At 43.0% G+C, this 25,642-nt stretch overlaps 3 protein-coding genes across 3 annotated transcripts in view; 1 reads left to right on the top strand and 2 right to left on the bottom strand.

Annotated features, from left to right (window-relative positions):
- The first annotated feature begins 495 nt into the window (after positions 1-495).
- LOC105907677 (transmembrane protein 268) lies at positions 496-8,229 on the top strand. The gene is made up of 9 exons (XM_012836040.3): positions 496-1,213; positions 1,820-1,961; positions 2,329-2,423; positions 2,980-3,087; positions 3,472-3,630; positions 5,710-5,820; positions 6,846-6,935; positions 7,254-7,472; positions 7,773-8,229. The coding sequence occupies exons 2-9, from the start codon at positions 1,841-1,843 to the stop codon at positions 7,938-7,940; spliced, it is 1,071 nt and encodes a 356-aa protein (XP_012691494.2). The 5' UTR covers positions 496-1,213; positions 1,820-1,840; the 3' UTR covers positions 7,941-8,229.
- Positions 8,230-11,986: 3,757 nt separating this feature from the next.
- On the bottom strand, positions 11,987-18,445 carry prrt1 (proline-rich transmembrane protein 1). The gene is made up of 4 exons (XM_012836041.3): positions 17,844-18,445; positions 14,722-15,164; positions 12,522-12,713; positions 11,987-12,209 (listed from the first exon to the last, which is right to left on the bottom strand). The coding sequence occupies exons 1-4, from the start codon at positions 17,860-17,862 to the stop codon at positions 12,033-12,035; spliced, it is 831 nt and encodes a 276-aa protein (XP_012691495.2). The 5' UTR covers positions 17,863-18,445; the 3' UTR covers positions 11,987-12,032.
- Positions 18,446-18,472: 27 nt separating this feature from the next.
- The window catches only part of skiv2l (SKI2 homolog, superkiller viralicidic activity 2-like), a 21,921-nt gene continuing 14,751 nt past the window's right edge, over positions 18,473-25,642 (bottom strand). The window contains exons 25-29 of the mRNA XM_012836099.3: positions 25,125-25,335; positions 23,716-23,826; positions 22,060-22,278; positions 19,971-20,111; positions 18,473-19,044 (exon numbers count right to left, since the gene is read on the bottom strand). Coding sequence (XP_012691553.2) covers positions 18,844-19,044; positions 19,971-20,111; positions 22,060-22,278; positions 23,716-23,826; positions 25,125-25,335 — 883 coding nt within the window. The 3' untranslated portion in view covers positions 18,473-18,843. The remainder of the gene's footprint in view (positions 19,045-19,970; positions 20,112-22,059; positions 22,279-23,715; positions 23,827-25,124; positions 25,336-25,642) is intronic.

Consider the following 25,642-nt stretch of genomic DNA (forward strand, 5'->3'; position numbering starts at 1 on the left):
AAATGACCTTATTTCTGTGATTAAACTGTGAATCAAAGGATATTAAACATAACGTGTTACACCCCTATCTATCTCTTTTGACAGAAGATGGAGTGTGTGTGTGTGTGTGTCATGTCCCTGACTAACAGGGAGTTTTTCCTTGCCCCTGCTGCCATTGTGCTTGCACTAAGGGGGTCCTGGCTCTGGGCTCTGTAAAGCGCCTTGAGACAATTGTATAGTTATGGCACTATATGAATTAAATTAAATTAAATTAAATTTAATTGAATGTCATACTCATGTGTGCTTTCCAGAAACACTATAATCCTTAGTTTTGTACTGATAAAGTTTGGTTTCTATGAGCCTCTTTTCCCAATCATCTCATTGGTATTCATTTCATTTCTACTGATGATTTAAACTAATGAAACTTGACACTCATACATTTCCCGTGAGAATAAGGCCTCCATTGGTGTGAGTGACCACATGCACACTCCCCATGGACTTGAGAAATACTATGGGAATTCTTTTAGTCATGTGGCCCAACTGATCCAAGTCACATGCCTGCTCACAGGCAGAGTGAGAGAGAGAAAGGGATACTGAGAAAATAGAATGAGAAAAAGGAACTAGAGAGAGAAGACTAAAACATGGAGAGGAAACCAAAGAGAGGCGTCTCATTTATAGGTCTCAGCAGGAAGTAACTGCCAAGAGAGTATGCAATCTGCGTGTGTCTGAATTATGCCAATGAGAAAGAGTAAACAAAGGACATAACGTGACAAATTAATCTATTTTTTAAAAAGGGGTATAAGGTTATACAAAGCGGTTTAGTCTCTAAAATTCAAGAAATTCAGGAAATCTTCGAAGAAAAAGAGAGAGAGAAAGTAACTGTCAGTCAAGTGGAGGGGAGGAGACTAAGGCGTCACCACAATGACACACTGCTTTTTCACACCTCTCCGATAAAATGTCTTTGGCTCATTTGCAGGCAAGCAGTAAGTGTGTTTGTGTCTGCGTGTGTGTATATGTACTTGGCTAAGAGTGTATACAAGTATGCTAGAGCACAGAGGAGAAGAGGACACAGAGGATATATATTCCCTCAGAAGGGATATGTAATTGCAACATCTCTTCATACTACATCAATCTTCAGGATGTCAAGCTGTTGAGCAGGAGCGTGTGTGTCGTGGTGAATAGTGCTCATGTGATGGGTCCAGCTCAGTAACTATTGGTTCATCTGCATGAATGTGTATGTATTCTATTTGTTTTTATTTCTGTCCATTTGAATTTAATCTTGTGTACAGTAAGGGTAGAACAATAAACATTGGGGTCTTTGGGGAACGAAAATACTTTTTTAGAAAATTGCTTCCTGTGAAGATTTTTGTTGAAATAGAAAGTAGTCAATCGAAGAACAGGTTGTTAAAGAACAGGTTGTTAAAGGTTGTTGTTACCAAAAACTGCTGTACTGTGGCAACATTGCCATCACTGTCAAATACTAGTTTTTAACAAGCACTTCATTAAAGTCAGAGACCACAATTGAAAAAGGGAAGTGACTTAAGCCGAGATGTTTTTCCCCCTCTGTAAACCTACATTGATGCTTGCTATGAAACTGCCCTCTGATCCGATCAAACACTGCTTCTCCAATTTGTTTCACATCACATACTGCAATGTTCATGACGTCAGATGACTTTGAATGATTTCCAGCCGTTGTAGGTGGCATGAAATTGTTGGCAGTTTCTACTGTATTCCTACAGTGCTTTTGGTTGCTTTAATGGGAAGTACACCTCTGCATAGTTATCCATGAATTTCTGATAACAGGTATTGGACAAATCCATGTGCTTGTTCTCCTCCTCAGGCACCATAACATCCTGTAAAGATGGAAGAGAGACTCAAACTGACTCGAGAGAATTCAAAAAGTGTCACTAGTGAAACTGCGTCGCACCTTCAGCCCACCAGGACCCAACCAGGAAACAGTCCAGCACCTAAATGGACCAATGGTATGGAGTTGCCTCACCCTGACAGTGGCTTGGCTCACCCCTGTTAGTTTGTAAACTCGAGCCCTGCCCTATCAGCACTGGTCATGTGTTGCTGTTGAGCATCACAACTGTCTGGTTATCTGGCAGTGAAATGTGTGTGGCTTCCTGTGCTCTTGGCACCTCATATCTTTATTTGATCTCACACTTTGACAGCTCACTATCAATGTCTGTCTCTTTTCAGTTGCGGTTGCTGTTTTTGATTCTTCACTCTCTTTCTCATGTACATTTTCTAAATTTCAAGTTAGGTTGAATAAGTAATATATGATATATGATGTCTCTCTATTCATTTATGTGATCATTCTAAAAGACAAATCCCTCTTGTGTTTAGGCCAGTGTGTGTTGGCCGTTCCCAGCTCCTCTGTGTTCAGTCCGAGGTTTGACCTTTCACTCTGTCGGGGTCTACTGGAGCGGAAAGGCTTTCAGGTCCTTGCCAATCCCACTCAAGTCAACTCTCTCTCTCTCTCTCTCTCTCTCTCTCTCTCTCTCTCTCTCTCTCTCTCTATATATATCTCTCTCTCTCTCTCTCTCTCTCTCTCTCTCGCTCTCTCTCTCTCGCTCTCTCTCGCTCTCTGTTTTTAAATACTTATTTGTTTAAAGATGTAAAATACAACTGATACGTAACAACAGTGTTTTTGTCAGTTGTTTAGAAATACCATTTCCTTGAATGACACCTTTGTTTCAAAATGTTCAGAGTTGTCATCATGTTGAAGTCCTTCTTAGACATTGCTTATCACCAACAGTGCAGTTGACCATATTTTGTCAACAGACCTGTGAAAAGTTTGTCAAAAATATTTAAAATACTTGAAAAACTGCACCAGTGATGCATTCGTTGTGAAAGTAGATAATGTTCCCCAATATATACTGAATGTGCACTCTATGAATCTTGATGACTTAGATCATGAGTTGTACTGCCTTGTTTGCACTTGCTCTGGGCTACTGTTGGACAAACCTTTGTTGTGTTGTGGTGCTCTCATATCAGATCCCTACACAGGACTTTGAGGCCCCTCTTCAGAGTGCTCTGGGCAGTTCATCTGTACGCAGATTCCTCTTCTTCAACTCCAACGTCTTCCACTTCATCCTGACCCCAGTAAGGACACAAGATTTATACTTATTTCCCTCTTTAATGTTTATCTATTCTCTTGCTACTGGCACTGGTGTAGGGTTGTCTCAGCCTAGTGTTGTCTGTCCGTAGGTAAATGTAAAATGAAAGCCAGACCTCACCTTGTGAACTTAATCTCATGTTTTTCCAAAAATGCATGGGGCCAACTGAACATCCAAGCTTTTGCATCGGTCTGCCTCTTCCAATGCATCTATGCCAGTGCCATATATTTCTGCCCATTAGCTGATAGAATTGTTTATGGACCACTGCTAACAGGAACAAACTACATTTATGACCAAGAAGTTTGGCAGAGTCAAAGGGCAAAGTGATACTTGTAAAGCTCTCTCTCTGTCATCTCTGTCTCCCTGCCAGGTGCTGTATCTAGTGCTGTGGTGTGGTGTGTACTCTACGGTCCATCTCTACATGGGAGAGACTATCACAGATTTCTGGGTGCTTTGTCTGTGTGTCAGCCTGGTTTCCATCGCCTTTACTACAGTGATTCTCCTCATTCTCCACCACAACAGCAAAGAGGTACATCAATATAAATAATACATGGAGTATAATATGTAGCTGTTATATTTCTTGTTGTGTTAAATGTTATCGTGAGGGGGTAGTAATTCTCATGACCTTGTCTTGTTCCTAACTGCAGAATAAATGGTCTGTATTGTTAGACACAGATAAGCTGCAGTGGGTCTCATAATGAGCCCAGCAACTAACAAACCCATCAACCCTCAGTCATGTAAATTTAATTATATAATTTTGTATTATTATTTCTTTCTTTTATTTCCGTATCTCTCTGTCATTCCCTGCCAAGGGACAACGGATGAAAAATAGCTAACCTAGCTAATTCCGGTGCATTTACATTTTTCTTGGGAAATGTTTATCAATGTACACTGTCCCTTTTCAAATAAATGCATAAACAAAAATGCCCACACAGTACACGCTGAACTCAACCCTCAGTAATGCCACACAGTAAACACTGAACTCAACCCTCAGTAATGCCACACAGTACACACTGAACTCTTGACCTCAGTAATGCCACACAGTAAACACTGAACTCAACCCTCAGTAATGCCACACAGTAAACACTGAACTCAACCCTCAGTAATGCCACACAGTACACGCTGAACTCTTGACCTCAGTAATGCCACACAGTAAACACTGAACTCAACCCTCAGTAATGCCACACAGTAAACACTGAACTCTTGACCTCAGTAATGCCCACACAGTAAACACTGAACACTGAACTCTGAACTCTTGACCTCAGTAATGCCACACTGAACTCTGAACTCTTGACCTCAGTAATGCCACACAGTAAACACTGAACTCAACCCTCAGTAATGCCCACACAGTAAACTCTGAACTCAACCCTCAGTAATGCACACACAGTACACGCTGAACTCTGAACTCTTGACCTCAGTAATGCCACGCTGAACTCAACCCTCAGTAATGCCACGCTGAACTCAACCCTCAGTAATGCCCACACAGTGAACTCTGAACTCAACCCTCAGTAATGCCACACAGTAAACTCTGAACTGTTGACCTCAGTAATGCCACACAGTAAACACTGAACTCAACCCTCAGTAATGCCACACAGTAAACACTGAACTCAACCCTCAGTAATGCCACACAGTAAACACTGAACTCAACCCTCAGTAATGCCACACAGTAAACGCTGAACTCTGAACTCAACCCTCAGTAATGCCCGCACAGTACACACTGAACTCAACCCTCAGTAATGCCACGCTGAACTCAACCCTCAGTAATGCCACACAGTAAACACTGAACTCTGAACTCTTGACCTCAGTAACGCCACACAGTAAACGCTGAACTCAACCCTCAGTAATGCCCACACAGTACACACTGAACTCAACCCTCAGTAATGCCACACAGTAAACGCTGAACTCAACCCTCAGTAATGCCACACAGTAAACGCTGAACGCTGAACTCTTGACCTCAGTAATGCCACACAGTACACACTGAACTCAACCCTCAGTAATGCCACACAGTACACACTGAACTCAACCCTCAGTAATGCCCACACAGTAAACGCTGAACACTGAACTCAACCCTCATTAATGCCCACACAGTGAACGCTGAACTCTTGACCTCAGTAATGCCCACACAGTACACAGTAAACACTGAACTCAACCCTCAGTAATGCCACACAGTACACACTGAACTCAACCCTCAGTAATGCCACACAGTACACACTGAACTCAACCCTCATTAATGCCACACAGTAAACACAGTACACACTGAACTCAACCCTCATTAGTGCCACACAGTAAACACTGAACTCAACCCTCATTAATGCCACACAGTAAACACAGTACACACTGAACTCAACCCTCATTAGTGCCACACAGTAAACACTGAACTCAACCCTCAGTAATGCCCACACAGTAAACGCTGAACTCTGAACTCTGAACTCAACCCTCAGTAACGCCACACAGTACACACTGAACTCTTGACCTCAGAATGTAGAGATAGCATGTGAAAGTGGAGTCCTAATCTCACTTGCAGTTGTCATCTACAAACAGACAATGGATGCTTGCTCCCTTTTTTCCCAGTATTACAATATTCACCTCCCAAAATGGCTCTCCACAGATCAACATGAACATAGACACCCGGCTGATCCAGGTGAATGAGAGGCTGATCAGACACTCTCTGCTGATAGGGGTGGCAGACTGGGTACAGCAGTGTACAGGAACACTGCAGGTATGCTCTTTACTTCCACTCTGTGTATGTCTTTAACAGCCCTCCAAGAGACAATTGGTAACATCGGATTCATGTGTGAGGGGGAAAACCCCTTGTGTTGTATTTCAATCACGTATTGTATTGTATTGGAGACACTGTGAAAACTATGGTGTAATTCTATCTGGATGCACCACCTCACCCAGATGTTTTCTATACCATACTATGTGGTCTATGATGAATGCACACAGCTTATGTTCGCCTATACTCCCCAGTATTGGGTTAGGCATGATCTCTGGCACTTTTTAAACTTCAAAGCTCTACTAAGAAATTAAGTGATCACCAGTGACCTACTGTCTAGCCAAAAGTTTGCAAATACAATTGATTTTCAATTGAAGTAATTTCCTTGTTTCTATTGCTATTCATAATAGTAGAATTACACACACATGCACAACCATACATGTACAGGCATTTGACACATACAAACAGTGCTGATGTATTGCCTTCTAAAAAGAGAAAAAAACTCAAAAAGGTTCTTCTGCTGCTAAGAAAATATTTGACTACATTTACCATAAATGAGCCAATGATGGTTTAGGCTATTTTTGATGTGTCATTTGCACACTCCTTCAGAGGCTCTCAGTCTAAGGTGGAGGCAGTGTTTAGTTCCACATGTGACCTGTTGAGACCTGTGCTGCTTCATACAACATTAACGTAGAACATGTAACAAACACTGACCTAACAAATGCTGAGAAACACCTCCCCTTTGTCCACTCACTGTTTTCAGTTCCCAGGAGATTGTACTGTGATGAAACAGTGTTGCATTACTGGAATGCCAGACTATCGTCAGCACTGGCATTACCAAAGAATCATATCTTAGCATATCTGGATACTGTTACTGATACTGTTATGATGAAGTTAACACACACACACACACACACACACACACACACACACACACACACACACACACACACACACACACACACACACACACACACACACACACAATCTTTGTGCTGCTACATTTCTATTCTCTCTGTCTGTTTCAGCTCTTCTGTGTTTACTGGGACTTGACACCCTGCCTGGCTGGCCTCACAGAAGCTCTTGAGAACATGAGTTTTGTCAGAGATGAGCTGCAGGTACGTGTATCAGTTGATGTTGTGTACTACAAAAGTATTGATCTGTATAAACTTACACATCCTTTGGCCACAGTCAGTCGTACTGTTTGGGACAGGGACAGGTATTGCATAGAGATCAAGACAAGGATGATCAATACCCCAGAATAGACCTTAAATCCTGACTGTCTTTTACTCAGCTTTGATAACAACAAACTAAACTATATCAAGGCTCTGCAGGTTGTAAAAAAGTGCAATTTCAGTCAACAATCCCTGGTAAATTCCTGTTGGTACATGGGAACAACCCTTTCCAAAATGTATGCATTTCAACCACACTTTCAGAAAAAGCTGAAGAAAAGAATGTCCAGTCTGACCTTGGTGACAGAGGTAATGAGTTATGACCCTGATGCAATCTCACTGGACCATGATGTTCCTGAAGAGGAGCGCCCGTTGTTGGAAGAGAATGAAGACACAAATCGCAGTACTCCCTCTAGTCAGCGGGAGGAGACAAAACTCACAAAAAACCTCAGTCTTGTGCCAGACCACACCTTACCGGCACAGGTAGGTGAAAACAACAAAATGGCTGTACTCCTATTGCAAAGGTAGTAGAATATGGTCTATGTAAGTCTAATATGCTGTTAGCATAATGTTAGCATTGTTTATACACTACACACAAATCATTTGAATAGGCAGGGAACAACATCTCTTTTCAGACTGCAACTGAAATGGTTGCCTAATGTAACTGCGTGTTGAAAAGTTATTTGCAGATGCAATGTTCACAATGTCCAAACACATCCTGTGCAGTATTTAACCATTAATCCATTTTCATCTTTAAAAAATATAATTGTTCTTTTTCTACAGGACATAGCACAGCAGCTTCTACTGATTTATAGTTCCGCCTACATAAAGCTGCTGGTATCTGAGAGACTTTCCCGTGCCCCACAAGGACTCATTAACGGAAGGAGATCTCACTGTACAACTGCTGCTCTGTGTCTCTGTCAGTATGTCAATCTAAAAGTCTTGCATTAAGAGAGACATTTAAGCCACATTTATGTACACATTCTATACGTTTCAATAGTGAATGATCCACTTATGTACTGTTAGAGACTAAGTATGGATGTTTCAGAGAGTATTAGACATGCTTTTTACATGACAGTGTAAAGGTACTGAGGTAATTTCTTTAATTTCTTTTCTTTAAAAAAATATGATGTAATATCATTTGTCAGTTGTCAGTATTAAGATAGATTTATATGAATGAAAAAAAAACTAAAAATATCAGTTCTCAACTGACTGAAATAAATGTTGTGGGCTGACCGGAGCGCTGTATTTGTCTTCAGTGGTAAGTGAATAGGCAGACATTGGCGTGCTGCTGGAGGAGTGTGACCTGCTCAGTGTGATCGCTTCGGCATCCAGGCTGTTAATCACCCTCAGCTGAGCCGTGGAAGTGGCTGGCGTGCAGATACATGGTGCCCGCATGGCAACACAAATGAACACAGCCAGACTGATGGCATAGGTCGGCCAGGGCATCAGTGCTGTGGCATTCTGGTGCAGCCGAGAGCTACAGCGGGAGGCCAAGGTAAACGATCACAGAGCCGCTGAGTCTCTTTGGGTGGTTAAACGACCATCTGTCATCCCACAGACACAGTCTGGCCCCACTCCTGCCACTGTACACACACACACACACCCTCCCATTGCCATCTCTCTCTCTGTAGTATGGCACAAGCATAGTATCCATGTGCATCCTGTACATGGTTCCCAACTATTACTAACATCATGATACAAATACATTCATTCATTCCTATGTAAGAGAGAGAGAGAAAGAGAACAAGTGAGAGTGTCCATTGCTCATTCTGCTCGTAATGACAGAGAGGAAAAGACAGATACAAAAATGGAGAGAAAAAAACAGGGCAACTAAAAATAGCACCTTTGAGATGGAGCAATGGAAAATTCAGACACACACACACACACTCACACACACACACATACATACACACACACTCACACACACACACACACACTCCAACGTATACAAGCGCACACACACACACACACACACACACACACACACACACACACACACACACACACAGGAAGGAGGTAGTGAAAGGAGGAAACAGAAAATAACTGCCACTGTCAACATTTTCACAACCAAACATTTGTCTTTAATTCTTCAACTTACTTTATACAACAAATTCATGTGTTACAATAAACCCCTAAGCACTTTAACACAGGTGAGCTGGCATCCTTGTCCAATGGGCCACAGTCAAGTGTGGCATGATTGCAAGCTTAGAGAGCTAGTAGTAGTCCGAAGTAGCCATAGGTAACCAGGCAGAATCTCTTTTGTTTTCTCATCTCTCACACATATTAAACACTGCAGGGGGTAAAGCATTTTCACAGGGTTATCTAAATCCAGCAATATTTGCTGGGAATGAACTGTATGTACTGTGGATGCACATCTGTTTCTGCCTAGGCATAAAAAGAAAGAGGGTTCAAATAATATTAGCCAGCAATGTTCTGTGACTGTGTATGGAATCATTAAAATGAAGGTAAGCAAGGCAAGCTCGCTCACCCTTCTTGGCACAGGCATTGCAAAGCAACGCTGCAGTCATTCAGAAGAATTGCACAAAACACTTTCTCGACTGTTTCCAGTCATTATGAAGCTCGTCATTTAGCCTATTGATAGCGATGGGAGAAAAAGAAGATATGGCAACATTTTTGTCCAAACTGTGAAATACAAAACAACTCAAAAGGGAGTTACTGTCTACTTTTTAAAGATTAATGGGAGTGCTGATTTCAAACAACAGCCTTTGATTCAAAGGGTCGACATGTCTCTGTTTCTATATAAATATAGTTTCATTGTTATTCTTACTATTAAACAGTATATTATCACCCATTTGCCTCTGAGACATAGATGCTATCAGGTATAAAGCACAGGCTCACACAGAGGCAGACTGGGGGCAGGGCGCAGAAAGATGTCAATAATGGAACCAGAGGTAGGTTGCCATGGTGACAGCAGTCAATCAGAATGTATGCTCATGAGCAGTTTCCAATCCACATGTTACATCATAGCCAGCTAGCTAGAGCAGAGCACAAGAGCAGGAGAAGCCACTGGGCTGTGAACACAGGATCAGAGGTGCATTCCTGTGTCTGATCAAAGATACTGTTGGAGGGCTGTACATCGTAAAAAAACAACACACACGGAATTATCTGCGCAACTTATCACACCGAAGACATAAAATGGTAACAGCTTTGATCCGGCACGTTATTAGATTGATAGTATGGAGTCAACATATCAAACTAATTGTTGAAAAGTTCTTGAAATCAACATCACCATGCCTTCGTTTTTACAGTGTTCTGTAAAAACCACCCGATCATATATTATAAACACACAAGGTCAGTTCTTCAAAACATTGGAGCTGAAATTGATCATGAGATCTGACATGGAGTCAACTGTGTGCCCTAACATTGTACTACACTGAGGAATTGTCACTTATACAATGACACGACAAAGTGTTCTCTCAGGTGTCCGCTCAGTCTATGTACAATGGTGTTCTTTTTATTTTCACACTCTACTCTTGGCCAGACACTTTATCTAACGTCAGACACCCTGTTCCTTTGGGTCTGTTCCCACTGGCCCAAAATTCCAGGTCATTTGAAGTGTGCTGTCCAAGTATATCACCAACGTTTCACTTGGCAAGGTACATTTCCTGTAGCCCTACATATTTTAGCACTGTTTAAACCGACATTTATTAGAAGGAAGCTTGATGTATGTTCTTAGATGTCAAGAAAAAGAGCTGCAGTACTCTCAGATTCAACTTGAAGGTTCATACTGTCACATGCGTAGTCAAAATATGCCTGATTTAAAGTATAAGCATACCATAACTAACAACAAGCTGATATCTATGGATTTAAAAAAAAACTATTTTCTCACAAGAAATAATGCAGCTTTGACAAAATTCACCAATAGCTATGCATATAAATAATTGAATAAAATCACAAATAAATAATTAACCAAAGTTATCCAGAGACATTAGAAAAACAAACAAACAAACAAAGAAAATCAACTGATAAGCAAACTGATGTATCATGAGGCTCTTCTCTAGGCCCAGAGAGTAAAACTAGAGATGATATTCCCATTATACGCCTCAATACATTCTTATAGCTAACTACAGCATTCTACAGCAACACTGTAGGGGCAACATGATTTATTCTGGCACATCTACTCATTAGGTATCCTCTCAACATAGGAGAGGAAAACACTGACTATAGGTTTTATACACTGTGACTTATCATTGGCATTATCTGTTTAACAGAGATCTTTGTATTGACACATGAATGTATTTGGCAGAAGTCATAGTCAAGTCCCCCACCCTGGTTGTATTTGACTGTAGTCATTCTAAAATACCTGTTGAATCACTTTGAACTTCTTTAACCTCTTTTTGGCAGTTTAATCTGTTTTGTTACTACTCTACCACTGGTGACCTACAATAATGAATGACAAAAAAGATTCAATCAAGTTACTGAATACCAACTAGCACAACAATAAAATATACAGCATGTATGATTAATTCATAACCATTAATGCTATTTAATACTAAAGGAGCAGCTCTGAATATAATAACGCTAGTGATGTCAGTGTGTACGTGTATGCTTGTTCTATAATAGTAGATGAACCTTCTTCAAATTATTTGTCTGTGTGTGTGTGTGTGTGTGTGTGTGTGTACGTGTGTGTGTGTGCATGTGTGTGCATGTGTGTGTGTACATGTGTGTGTGTGTGCTTGTGTGTACATCAGATATGGAATGTGTTTGTGGGGCCTACATACTGACCCATGTCTGAGAAGTGAAGTATGGTAAATGTTGCATTTAAGCCTTGGTGACAACACTGAAGTCACTTAAATGCTTGCCATGTTTGCAGTGAAGCATGAATGCCAATGTTTGCTAGTTCACCAGGACGTCGTCAGTGCAGTGTTGTCAGTCAGTCAGTCAGAACCGTTAAACCATTTGCGCCCTTCGACATTTAGCAGCAGGAAAAGGAGTCTGTTATTAGGGCCCACATTCTCCACCAACCTTTGCCAACACCACCTCCACCTCCACCTCACCCTCCACCCTACTCTCCCCCTCCTATGGCTCCCAGTCGTCCTCGTGATGCTGGGAAGCAATGATGACCACCACTGTTAGGATGGTACAGAGCACAATGGAGGCGATGCCCACCGCCAGACTGATGAAGGAGAAGTTCCGTGCCTCTCGGGAGGCAATCTCCGCAGTAACCATATCTCCCCTAGCAACCGCTGTGCGCACCTGACAGAAGGGAGGTGGAGAGAGAGAGAGAGAGAGAGAGAGAGAGAGATAAGAGGAAAAGAAGCGGAGGTAAGGATGATGAAGGCCTTATCATTTTACTCCATGCACACACAAATACACAAATACACACACACACACACACACACACACACACACACACACACACACACACACACACACACACACACACACACACACACACATAAATACACACACACACATACACCCACACACACACACCCACATACACCCACACACACACCCACACATACCCACACTCACACTCACACGCACATGCACACAGATGCCCACCTGCATGGCTTTGATGATGGCTATGATTCCTGTAGGCCAGAAGCAACAGACGGTGGTGAGGACAGCAATGGGTAGGTAGTCATGTGGGGCGCGCCGTGTCTCCATCAAGGCAATGCCAGGGGGCATCTGCATCGCCATCTGCCCAGGGGCCACGCCAGGGTGGGGGCCTCCATTAGGCATGTAGGGCTGACCCTGGGAGGGAAAACACAATAGATGTATGAGTGATTTAAGTTCAGATTAAATTAAATTAAATTAAATTAAATTAAAGTAATTTTTATTTATTTAGCGACAATAACAATTGAAAATGTCTCAAAGTGCTTTCAAGAGCCCAGAGCCTTAAACCACTTGGCGACACTAACTGATCAATTCGTATTACACATAGTAGTCTGAACAAGGCTGTGTTGGTTACTTTGTCATTGCAATCAGTGGCTGGCCTGAGTCGAAGGTGAGAAAGGGATTTCACTATGGGTCATGGGTTCAATTAAATTAGTTTTTGACCTTTATCTTGTAGCCTATAAATATATTAAATATAGCAGGAAATGCAGCTTTATTCCAATCATTCAGCATGTGGCATGATCTGGTATTTATTCCAATCATTCAGGATGTGGCATGATCTGGTATTTATTCCAATCATTCAGGATGTGGCATGATCTGGTATTTATTCCGATCAATAGGATGTGGCATGATCTGGTATTTATTCCAATCATTCAGGATGTGGTATGATCTGGTTTTTATTCCAATCATTCAGGATGTGGCATGATCTGGTTTTTATTCCGATCAATAGGATGTGGCATGATCTGGTTTTTTGATGTTAACCTGATATTTGAGGAAACTGTTTCAAAGAAAAAAAAGTTTTTTTTGTAAGTAGGTAATTTGTATCAAATTGATTTTGATGGTACATGGTCATGTGAAAGAGATAGAAACGCACCTGTAAGTAGGACTGGGAAAGCACTCAGTAGCGGCCACATTTGATGGATCTGAATCGGGACCTTTAGAGAGTCATAACTGTTTTGGTTTATAGAGAGTGCCCAGTACGCTTTTGATGTGGAGATATCATAACTGTTTTGTTTTATAGAGAGTGCCCAGTACGCTTTTGATGTGGAGATATCATAACTGTTTTGGTTTAGAGAGAGTGCCCAGTACGCTTTTGATGTGGAGATATCATAACTGTTTTGTTTTATAGAGAGTGCCCAGTACGCTTTTGATGTGGAGATATCATAACTGTTTTGGTTTAGAGAGAGTGCCCAGTACGCTTTTGATGTGGAGATATCATAACTGTTTTGTTTTATAGAGAGTTCCCAGTACGCTTTTGACATGGAGATATCATAACTTTTTTGTTTTATAGAGAGTGCCCAGTACGCTTTTGATGTGGAGATATCATAACTGTTTTGGTTTAGAGAGAGTGCCCAGTACGCTTTTGATGTGGAGATATCATAACTGTTTTGTTTTATAGAGAGTGCCCAGTACGCTTTTGATGTGGAGATATCATAACTGTTTTGTTTTATAGAGAGTGCCCAGTACGCTTTTGATGTGGAGATATCATAACTGTTTTGGCGTATATTGGTAGTTGGACTCCTCATCTTGGAATTGTTTGCATACATAACCTCGTTTTGGAGTTTGAGCCAACTTCAGAGGCTTTGCAAGCTTTTATCAGTAACGACTATTCTGTTGCTGGTGTTTGCAAGACAAATCTGTTGGCTGTCAGCTAGTTAACTTTAGGCACAAATTCTGTAATATCTATTTAAAGGTACAGTGTGTCTTTTTTAGTTGCATCTAGTGGTGAATTGCAACCAGCTGAATACCCTTCCCTTTGTACTTACAGTGGCCGTCAAATGCCCCAAAATGCAAAAAGCCCTATCTCAAGCCAGTGTTTTGGTCTACTATAGAAACATTCCGGCACAACATTACAAACTCCTTGGAAGAGGACCCTCTCCCTATGTAGATACAAAGGGTTCATTCTAAGCTAACGAAAAAACACAACGAATTGTAACTCCAGGTAATTATACACTACTAAAAACATACTTATGAATACTATATTACATTTCTACTAATATATGCCACTAAACTACACACTGTACCTGTACCTGAAAATGTAATATTTATATTGGGGAAATAAACTGAAAGCATGACACTATCAAATGTACGTTAAAAACATTAACACAAGAACATAATAAATAATATTCTTTTGCACCTTACTCACCGATGTCCCAATGGGATAGACGGGTACATAAGCTGTGCATGGCTGAAGCTGAAGCGGGTATCCTGTGTGCATGTACCCAACAGGGGGGTGTTGGACGGTTCCCCCCGGGCCGTGGGTTTGCACGGTGTAGCCGTTAGAAGACCGAGAATGACCCAGAGTCCCGCAGTGGAACTGAGTCTCCTGATGGTACCCGTCTGAGCCAGGAGGAGGCGGAGGAGGAGGGTAGTTGGGCTGGGGGCCACAGCCTTGGTTCGGGGGTGCCTGTGGGGGCATGTTAGGGTCCTGGGAGGGGATGTAGGGAGGGGGAAGCATCTGGTTCATCTGCTGGTTCATCTGCTGGTTCATCTGCTGGTTCATTTGTTGGTTCATTTGTTGGTTCATTTGTTGGTTCATTTGTTGGTTCATTTGTTGGGACATTGGCTGCCTCCCTGACTCATCCAGACCTGAAACCGGAAGATACAAAATTACAGTGTGAGTGTGTTTATAAATGAGAGAGAGGGAGAGAGAGAGAGAAATGGCAAAATGGTAGTTTGACAGCATTTTTACCTCGTTATTCAGCTGCAACATCAAACTGACTACAATATCTATCCAACATTTGAAATGGGTTCTTCGGCAAGAGCAAAGCTCGTCTCTGTCCAGCCAACACCATGTTTGTTCAAAACAATAATGGACTAATCATTACACCTAATGAGACTGACATTCAAAACCTACTAGACGTTTTAAATAGGTTAGTGATGAAGGAAATGTACACACTGTTTCATATTTTTCAAGCTTCCAAATGTGAAGCTGACCTTCACAAACAGAATGAAATGGATAAGGTAATAGCGAACGCCCTGCAACAGCTGTTGAGCTGATGCAGGTGATATTCGTGTAACCCATAGTGACAGAGCCAGGGACAGCTTGTAGCGTGTATGTTGCCATCAGAGTTTGACTGGTTTGGGCCTCCAAATGACTGCAGCAGAGAGAAGGGAGAAGCAAAGCCAGAGACTCATTGAGATACAGAGAGATAGAGAGGGGGGTGTGGAGAAATGAACGAGTGCAGAGAGACAGGTCACGCTCAGGGACAAATGTGCATTATATAACCCCTGACTGTCACCACACATACACTGGTTGGATTCAGAGCATGGGGTGCAGGCTGCTGGAGAGAGAGAGAGAGAGAGAGAGAAAGAGAAAGAGAGAGCGAGACCTGCAACAGCCAACCACCTAGTAACTATCTTGTTCCTTGAAATGATAAAAGCTGCTGTCAGTATTTGATGGATACTGGATGAATCTGTCATGACTGACATTAGAAATTTGAGGGTTTTGTGACAAGTTTTATTGTACAACTGCAATTGGATTTATTATTACGTTTCAAGTTTTATGGCTAACTATATTGGCCCTTACTTGACAAGGAAAAAATGCTATGTGCTTCTTTGAGCTGTGGAGGACATTTGGAGCGTGAGTGAAAAAGTAGTTTGATTAAACTTTGATTACAAATTTTCTTCAGTTATTGAAAGCAGAATCTTGCATCTATCACCATATCGCAGTAATAAACACAGAGGAATAATCAAAGAAAATTATTTTTCCTGTAATTACATAAATATAGCGCCACTGACGTTATCGTGGCTAACGTGAAAACTTGTCCCTTACAATAAACATTCCACAAGCCAACACTTTGCATATCTCTGCTTGCATCTCGGGTTGCCAGAGACAAGTTTGGTAGTTTAAAATGGCTACAATATTTATGAAATTACTGGAAAAACATAGGCTAGGCCTACCTTATCCATAGCAAATAAAACCTCAGATCAGCTATTTGTGCTGATGTTGAAATAGTTAACGTCAGTCACATGTAACGTCGTCAGTCACGTTTTGTAACGTAAGTTACGCAATTTAATGTATTAGTTAGAAGGAAGAATCAAAATTTAATGAACGCTCTCAATATAAAGACTGTTAATTTTAGCTAAAGCAGGAGATGACAGCTCATACTCGTACTAAGAACAAAGTATTCAAAGTTGTTCTTGACAGTTACAATTATGGTAAAGTAGCCTAATCCGTTTACCGTAATCTCAGAGTAAACAATTCATACTGAAGGCCAGTTTGTGCATTGCCAAGGCGCTTTCAAATATTATATAGGAAAATTCCACTGTTTGTGATGACATTTAAGTTGCCATTATTTGTTGGAACCATATGAGAGTAACTCTCAGGTCTGATAATGTTAGTAGCCTACACCAGTTCAATATTTTCAATAATATATTATATATATATACTATATATATACTTTTTGGTCCACGTCCTCCTACTGATGTATTTGCCCTGCTAGATGATGAGACAAACATAGGTATAGGAGGAGGTAGGCGAAGTTCCGCTTCCAAGAAAAGGGCATGTCACTAAAAGATAACAGCCACATAAACAGCCTTTCTAATATCGGCATTTAATTATCATACATGAAAAGAACAAAAAGGTGACCCACTGACGCCGACAGGTCTCAGTTCATTTTGTTTTACATGGTTCACATGTAATGAGCTATGCGCAGGCTAAAATATGTGATGCGCTTGTGTGCAATGCGTTTTTTTCTGTTCCGCTCCGTTCCTGCTGCACAGTAAACTAGCCACGAACACTTGCAGGAACAGGGGGAACGCTGAAACACACCATTATAGGCGATTACTAGCCTACTTAGGCAGCTCCGATGCATAGCCTACAATGAGTCGGTGGGAGAGAAATCAAAGGCATAAACCAAATTATTATACGGCAGTATCCATATAGTCCACTCCAAGGGGTCAGGCGCGTTTTTGCTCTCTCTTTTTCTTTGACAAATGAAGTGCATCCAAAGCAAAGTTGAGAAGGCACGGTGCGCGGTAAGCTTTGTGTTCACGGCGAGAGACTATACAGATGCAGAGGATGCAGAGGAAATGGTGCTGAGGAGAATGAGAGGATGGAGAGACACATATCGTGCGTCATGGTGCAATAACGATTTTAAGGCTAAAACGCCACCCTAAATTCAATTTAGAACAAATCTCAAAATGTGCAGCATAGCCTACACGGCCTGTTTCCTTCTGCGAAACATCGGAATTAACTTAATTAGCAATGACATGACATCACAACAATGGAATAGGCTATGTAAGAAAAACAAGGCAAAATCCTACCGTGCTTCTCCGACGACATGTCGTTTAGAGACGATGACAATGGCTCTAAAAACACCCCTCTATAATAGACTTCAGTCTTCTGTCTGCACCTCTCAATCGAAACGCAATATCGTACTACTGCATGCAGCTAATTAGAAGACATTATATAAATAGTTATGTATAAATCGTTGCTTGAATCGCGATAGAGCTGGTGTTCATTTAGATGTAAATCCCCCACAGTGTATTTTGCCTCTTGTCCAACCCTTGACTGGTAGGCTATATCAAACGCAACGGCAGAAAATAGGTTTCTCCCCTCTAACGCATCGCGGTACATTGAATTAATCAGATACACAGTAACGCCGTCTTAAAGAGACAGTAGAACCCAGGCGAATCCCTTTTACGCCTGTGATCCTCACACAGTATATGTGCTAAAACTACAATATATTTCCACTCACTTGGTTGAACTCCCTCTAAAATGGTATGTATTGTTCGAATATATTTCTACATCTGCATTTCTACATGGACAACGGTGTAATGGTCTTAATTGGGAAATAAGACCAACAAAGACATTAAATATGACCAACAAAGACATTAAATATACTCTCTAATGTTCGCTTTCATGGAAAAGTAAAGGAGCCAAACATGATGTGTTACATGCAGTTCATTTTATTACTGTACATTTTATTACAGTAAATCACGATGCATGGAGTGTTCCACTGAAGTTCGTAGATTGAAACATTTGGTCAGACCCAGCAGTGCGCTCTGTACACTCTCTCTCTCTCTCTCTCTCACACACAGCAACATCACACGGGAAAACGTCAGTCTTACGGACACAACCACACAAACTGGTCTTTGAATTTGTTCCTCAGTGTTTAGAGAGGAGCAATGAGGGTAAGGTCCCCTTCAGATGGCCAGACAGGCTCTCCCCTTCTCTCTCTCTCTCTCTCTCCCCACATACACACACTCACACACACACACACACACACACACACACACACACACACACACACGTCCCCCAGTCTCAGTGAGTGTACAGAGAGGCTGTGAAGACGATGTCCCTGCGTATGGCGAGTGAAGCCCTCTCCATCTTGCTCCCCAGCACTGAGTCTCCCACGATCCTGGCCGCCTGCCGCACCTCCTTCAGCACCTCGTCCAGCCGCTGGATGCAGCGCACCACGGTGCCCTCCTGCACGTCCGTCAGCTGGGCGATCTCTGCAAAGGGCTGCAGGAGATCCACACACACACATTAAGACATAAAGGAGATCCACACACACATTAAGACATGAAGGAGGAGATCCACACAAACATTAAGACTGCAGGAGATCCACACACACATTAAGACTGCAGGAGATCCACACACACATTAAGACATGAAGGAGATCCACACACACATTAAGACTGCAGCCTGCAGGAGATCCACACACACATTAAGACTGCAGGAGATCCACACACACATTAAGACTGCAGGAGATCCACACACACATTAAGACTGCAGGAGATCCACACACACATTAAGACTGCAGGAGATCCACACACACACATTAAGACTGCAGGAGATCCACACACACATTAAGACTGCAGCCTGCAGGAGATCCACACACACATTAAGACTGGAGCCTGCAGGAGATCCACACACACATTAAGACTGCAGACTGCAGGAGATCCACACACACATTAAGACTGCAGACTGCAGGAGATCCACACACACATTAAGACTGCAGGAGACCCACACACACATGAAGACTGCAGGAGATCCACACACACATTAAGACTGCAGGAGATTCACACACACATTAAGACTGCAGAGCATTCCACCGCACTGTGACCTTGAGCTCCGTATTGAAATACGGTTATAAAGCAATGGCAGGGTACGTCACTAAATACTGATATTTACACAGGCACAGAACTATACCAAACATACAATAAATACTGATATTTACACAGGCATAGAACTATACCAAACACACTGATAAACACTTTAAGGTACGACACTAAATACTGATATTTACACAGGCACAGAACTATACCAAACGCACTGATAAACACTTTAAGGCTGTTGCATCAGACTCTGCCATAAACGCTAGGACAAGACACACAGTTAATGGCGGCGTGGCAGACAGTCATGGATGAAAGACAGTCCTGACTCACCATGCCTCTGGCCCAGCAGTACACCACCTCAGTCAGGCCGAATTTGAACTGAGACACGAAATCCTCAGCGGACTGAGCTATCCCACATTCCCTCTGCAGGTCACCAATCTTCTGAGCGACACACAGCACTTGCTTGATGCCCTGGTGAGGAAGAGTGAGAGAGAGAGAGAAAACCATTGGAAGAGTTGAGGGAGAGGAGAATCCCATGGGTATATTATTCACCCCCCCCCACACACACACAAAGGGAATCAAAGTCAGATTACTGTTGGACTACCTGTGAACAGCCAACCTTCTGTGTTCAAGCTCGAAGACACTGCCAAGGTACATGCTCTCTCACTCAGGATTTGTCACACACACACACACACACACACACACACACACACACACATACACACACACACAACTGTGGAGTTCATCACTAATTTACGGCCTCGATAGAGCAGTTCCCTGTTTGAGGGCTGGACGCTAACACACTCAGCAGCACGCTAGTAGGCAACACACTGTGACACGGTGCTGTCTGCTGCTCAACATGGAGCTGTCTGTCTGCTGCTCAACATGATGCTGTCTGCTGCTCAACATGATGCTGTCTGCTGCTCAACATGGAGCTGTCTGTCTGCTGCTCAACATGGTGCTGTCTGCTGCTCAACATGGTGCTGTCTGCTGCTCAACATGATGCTGTCTGTCTGCTGCTCAACATGACGCTGTCTGTCTGCTGCTCAACATGGTGCTGTCTGTCTGCTGCTCAACATGATGCTGTCTGCTGCTCAACATGATGCTGTCTGCTGCTCAACATGGTGCTGTCTGTCTGCTGCTCAACATGATGCTGTCTGTCTGCTGCTCAACATGGTGCTGTCTGTCTGCTGCTCAACATGATGCTGTCTGCTGCTCAACATGATGCTGTCTGCTGCTCAACATGGTGCTGTCTGCTGCTCAACATGATGCTGTCTGCTGCTCAACATGGTGCTGTCTGCTGCTCAAGCAGCAGGTGAAGTGCCCTTGCCAGCGGGTGGATGATTGTGAGTGTGTGTGTGTGTGTGTGTGTGTGTGTGTGTGTGTGTGTGCGTGTGTGTGTGTGTGTCTGTAGAGGAAAAACTCATATAGTAATATAGCTCAGACAGAAGTGAGTCACAGCCTATAGGACACACAGTAAACACACACACACACACACACACACACACACACACACACACACACACACACACACACACACACACACACACACACACACACACACACACGGTGGAGATTTGCCCCAACTGCTGATCTAACTGGGGCATTTGATCATGTGATCATTGAATAAATATAGAACCCCTGCACACACCAGGATGGGGACAGATTTGGTGAATTCCCTTTCAAAGATTGGGTGAATCTTAGGTAATCATATAAATGATGGAAGCAGCGCTTCAACATTACTCATGCCTGGGCACTTGGCAGCAGACAGCACAGGGACTGGGAGTACAAAAACAGGGTCATCATCTCCACACACACACACACACACACACACACACACACACACACACACACACACACACACACACACAGACACACAGAATACCACACAGACACAGAAAGACACACACAAACACAAACACACACAGCATACCTCACAGACATCCACACACAGCATACCACACAGACACAGAAAGACACACACACACACACAAACACACACAGCATACCTCACAGACATCCACACACAGCATACCACACAGACACAGAAAGACACACACACACACATCCACACACACAAACACACAGCATACCACACAGACACAGATATGCTTACTCCACAGACAACTACTGATTATGCAAGATCACTTCAATCCAGGCTCTTCAGTTCCCACAGGCCAAACACCTTGGATGTAAATCTACAGGCAACACATTCTCTCTCTGTCTCTCTCAGAAAGACACACACACACCCCCCCCCCCCCCCCCCCCACACACACACACACACAGACACAGAGACAGACACAGAGACAGACACACACACAGACTCAGACACAGACACCCCCCCCCCCACACACACACACACACACACACACACAGAGACACACACACACACAGACAGAGACACAGACACAGATCATACCTCCTGAAGTGTATTGGTGATGTGGGGGTCCACCTGGGTCTTCTGTGTGAAGATCAGGCAGGACAGCAGGGCGGCGCTCTCCTCGGGGGCCAGAGGGCTGAGTGTGTTTTCAAACAGCAGCTCCGTGAGAAGCATCTCATGGCTGGAGATCTGACAGGCCACACGCCCCTTCAGCTGCACCGCCCCGCTCGCATCGATGTACTGCAGTGTCTGAAGAACCTGATAGAACACAGATAATGGGTCACAATAATGAAGAACCTGATAGAACACAGCCACACTGGGTCACAATAATGAAGAACCTGATAGAACACAGCCACAATGGGTCACAATAATGAAGAACCTGATAGAACACAGATAATGGGTCACAATAATGCAGAACCTGATAGAACACAGCCACAATGGGTCACAATAATGAAGAACCTGATAGAACACAGAACACAGCCACACTGGGTCACAATAATGAAGAACCTAATAGAACACAGTGGGTCAATGAAGAACCTGATAGAACACAGCCATAATGGGCCACAATAATGAAGAACCTGATTGAACACAGCCACAGTGGGCCACAATAATGAAGAACCTGATAGAACACAGCCACAATAATGAAGAACCTGATAGAACACAGCCACAGTGGCTCACAATAATGAAGAACCTGATAGAACACAGCCACAGTGGCTCACAATAATGAAGAACCTGATAGAACACAGATAATGGGTCACAATAATCATCTCGATCATCAGCATTAGCACCACCCATTTACAGTCAGTGGACATCAGGTAAGACACAACGCCTCCGTTGTTCTGATAGTAGCTGTCCACCCAGATGAGACTTCAGAGAGCACTGGTCATGTACTACTGGTCATAGACTAGTTTATATGGCTCTGCTTACATTATCACAGAAGCATTCATTCATTTCATTGACACATACAAACATGAAATCTACTAAAAGACTGTCAACCCAACATGGAGTTGGCTTATGCTGACTCCCAAACATTTAGAAAAAAAGAAGACAGGCTGATGATCTAACTAGTATGGCGGACCTGAAGAAGAGACTGATGATCTAACTAGTATGGCTGACCTGAAGAAGAGACTGATGATCTAACTAGTATGGCTGACCTGAAGAAGAGGCTCATGATCTAACTAGTATGGCGGACCTGAAGGAGACAGGCTGATGATCTAACTAGTATGGCGGACCTGAAGAAGACAGGCTGATGGTCTAACTAGTATGGCGGACCTGAAGAAGACAGGCTCAAGGTCTAACTAGTATGGCTGACCTGAAGAAGAGGCTCAGTCATGATCTAACTAGTATGGCGGACCTGAAGAAGACAGCCTCATCAGGATCTAACTAGTATGGCGGACCTGAAGAAGAGGCTGATGATCTAACTAGTATGGAGGACCTGAAGAAGAGGCTGATGATCTAACTAGTATGGCGGACCTGAAGAAGGCTCAGGATCTAACTAGTATGGCGGACCTGAAGCTCAACACTTGTGATGTTCCGTCACAGCACAGCAGAAATGTGTCCTGATGGAGGAGCAGTGTTGTGGCACATGGTGCTCAGAGGCCGTCTGGTTTAACAGGATTTTAAAGGGGATATAAATATATGCTGGCGTATTTCTGGTATGGATCCTTGGTGCCAAACAGGTGACATGAAACAAACCTTAATCCTCTGGTGGTACTCTGGCAGGAGGGAGAGAGACTGATCGGACACGAGGAAGAGGAGTTTATCCATCTCTTCCTGAACCCGCATTCGCTCCTGGACACGGGCAAACTAACAGAGAGAAAGAGAGAGAGAGAGAAAGAAAGAAAGAAAGACAGAATAAATAAGGAAGCATGTGAGATGGCATGGAAGATGCGTGGCTAGATGAGAAAAAGACAGAACCTTAGCAGTGATGAGAAGAAAGAGAGAGACAGACACATTGCAATTCCTGAATCTAAATCTCAATCCTGTTTTCAGCATTCAATCCAACACTGTGGCCACACAAACAGTCATGACAGGCATAATCTGGCCTCTCAGTTGGCATGGCAATGGTAACAGAGAGATAGGATGTGTCCATGTCCGTATGTGTGTGTGTATGTGTGTGTGTGTGTGTGTGTGGTGATAATGAACTCTAATGAGATGGCTCTTTCGCATCTCCTGCTTCCTGTGCTGGAGCTGCTGTGTGTACAATGCCAGCTGTGCCAGTTGCCAGGGGAATCTGTGTGTGGCTTTAGGTCTGCCAGCTCATCCTCCATTACAGAACCATCAGCACAGCCTTGATATCATATCCTTGAATATAATAACATCATATTGTTTCATTCAGTACCATAGAAAACGAATATATTCTTAATTATTAATTTATTAAAAAAAATCAAGGCTGTCAAAATGACATCACTTCAGTTAATTCAATGAAGCAATGAAGATGCATTTACATTTACATTTTTACATTTAGTCATTTAGCAGACGCTTTTATCCAAAGCGACTTACAAGGATGTATAGACATTTTACATTTACACTGAGGGCACACTGCACATCAGGAGCAATTAGGGGTTCAGTGTCTTGCTCAAGGACGCTTCGACAGGGAATCGAACTAGCAACCTTCTGATTACTAAACAACTTCTCTACCTCTACCTAAGATGCATAAAGAGGGAAGCTGACCTGTTTGGAAAAGAGGAGAGCAGCTGAAGAGAAAAGAGGAAAAGAGGAGGAGTGGGAGCAAGGGAGAGAAGAGGAGGTGTGGTCTAGGAGAAGGGGCTGTGTGGTCTATGATAAGAGGAGGTGTGGTCTAGGAGAAGAGGAGGTGTGGTCTAGGAGAAGAGGAGGTGTGGTCTATGATAATAGGAGGTGTGGTCTAGGAGAAGAGGAGGTGTGGTCTATGAGAAGGGGTGTGTGTGGTCTAATATAAGAGGTGTGGTCTATGAGAAGGGGAGGTGTGGTCTAAGATAAGATGCGTGGTCTATGAGAAGGGGAGGTGTGGCCTATGAAGAGGGGAGGTGTGATCTAGGAGAATATGGGTGTGGTCTATGAGAAGAGGAGGTGTGGTCTAGGAGAAGAGGGGTGTGGTCTAGGAGAAGAAGTGTGGAACAGACCTGTTCTGAGAAGGTGGGTGAATGGATGCACTTGAAGTCTTTAAGACAGTCCCGTAGCACACGCTGCCTCATCACCCCCTCCACCACCTCCACACTCTTCAGGTGCAGGTCATTCACAGGGTCAAAGGTCGCCACACCGTTTGGGTTGGCCTCAGCCAATCGCAGGAGCTCTTGTGTTGCTGTGGATATAGCCTGGCCCGGAGGGTCCATTCTAGTGTGTGGATCACAACAACAACAACAACAAAAAACACTTCAAATCAACAATTTATGAAACACAAAATGTGTTCAAACTTCAATTTGATTACTTTGATACGCCTAAGAACTAAATACAAAACTGCTATCACATCACGAATAACACAGGCTATCTGATACTTGTTATGATGTTTTGTTGTTATGCTAGTCTTGATCCACTTTCAGATTGGTTTATTACACCTTCCTTCCTGTATAAATACTCCTCCGCCATTACATTACCCCACAAAATACATTCTATTGTTTGCACTGCAACACTCACTTGCAAT

This window comes from Clupea harengus, chromosome 19 (genome assembly GCF_900700415.2).
Source record: "Clupea harengus chromosome 19, Ch_v2.0.2, whole genome shotgun sequence".
NCBI classification, from domain to species: domain Eukaryota; kingdom Metazoa; phylum Chordata; class Actinopteri; order Clupeiformes; family Clupeidae; genus Clupea; species Clupea harengus.

What these genes read in the sequence shown, in the direction of transcription:
- LOC105907677 (XM_012836040.3), top strand. Translation starts at nt 1,841, where the DNA reads ATGGAAGAGAGACTCAAACTGACTCGAGAGAATTCAAAAAGTGTCACT. An exon ending in TGGAGCGGAAAGGCTTTCAG is followed by an intron (nt 2,424 to 2,979) that starts GTCCTTGCCAAT and finishes CTCTCATATCAG; the next exon opens with ATCCCTACACAGGACTTTGA. An exon ending in TCCACTTCATCCTGACCCCA is followed by an intron (nt 3,088 to 3,471) that starts GTAAGGACACAA and finishes TCTCCCTGCCAG; the next exon opens with GTGCTGTATCTAGTGCTGTG.
- prrt1 (XM_012836041.3), bottom strand. An exon ending in TCTATCCCATTGGGACATCG is followed by an intron (nt 12,714 to 14,721) that starts GTGAGTAAGGTG and finishes TTTCCCTCCCAG; the next exon opens with GGTCAGCCCTACATGCCTAA. An exon ending in CCATCATCAAAGCCATGCAG is followed by an intron (nt 12,210 to 12,521) that starts GTGGGCATCTGT and finishes CCCTTCTGTCAG; the next exon opens with GTGCGCACAGCGGTTGCTAG.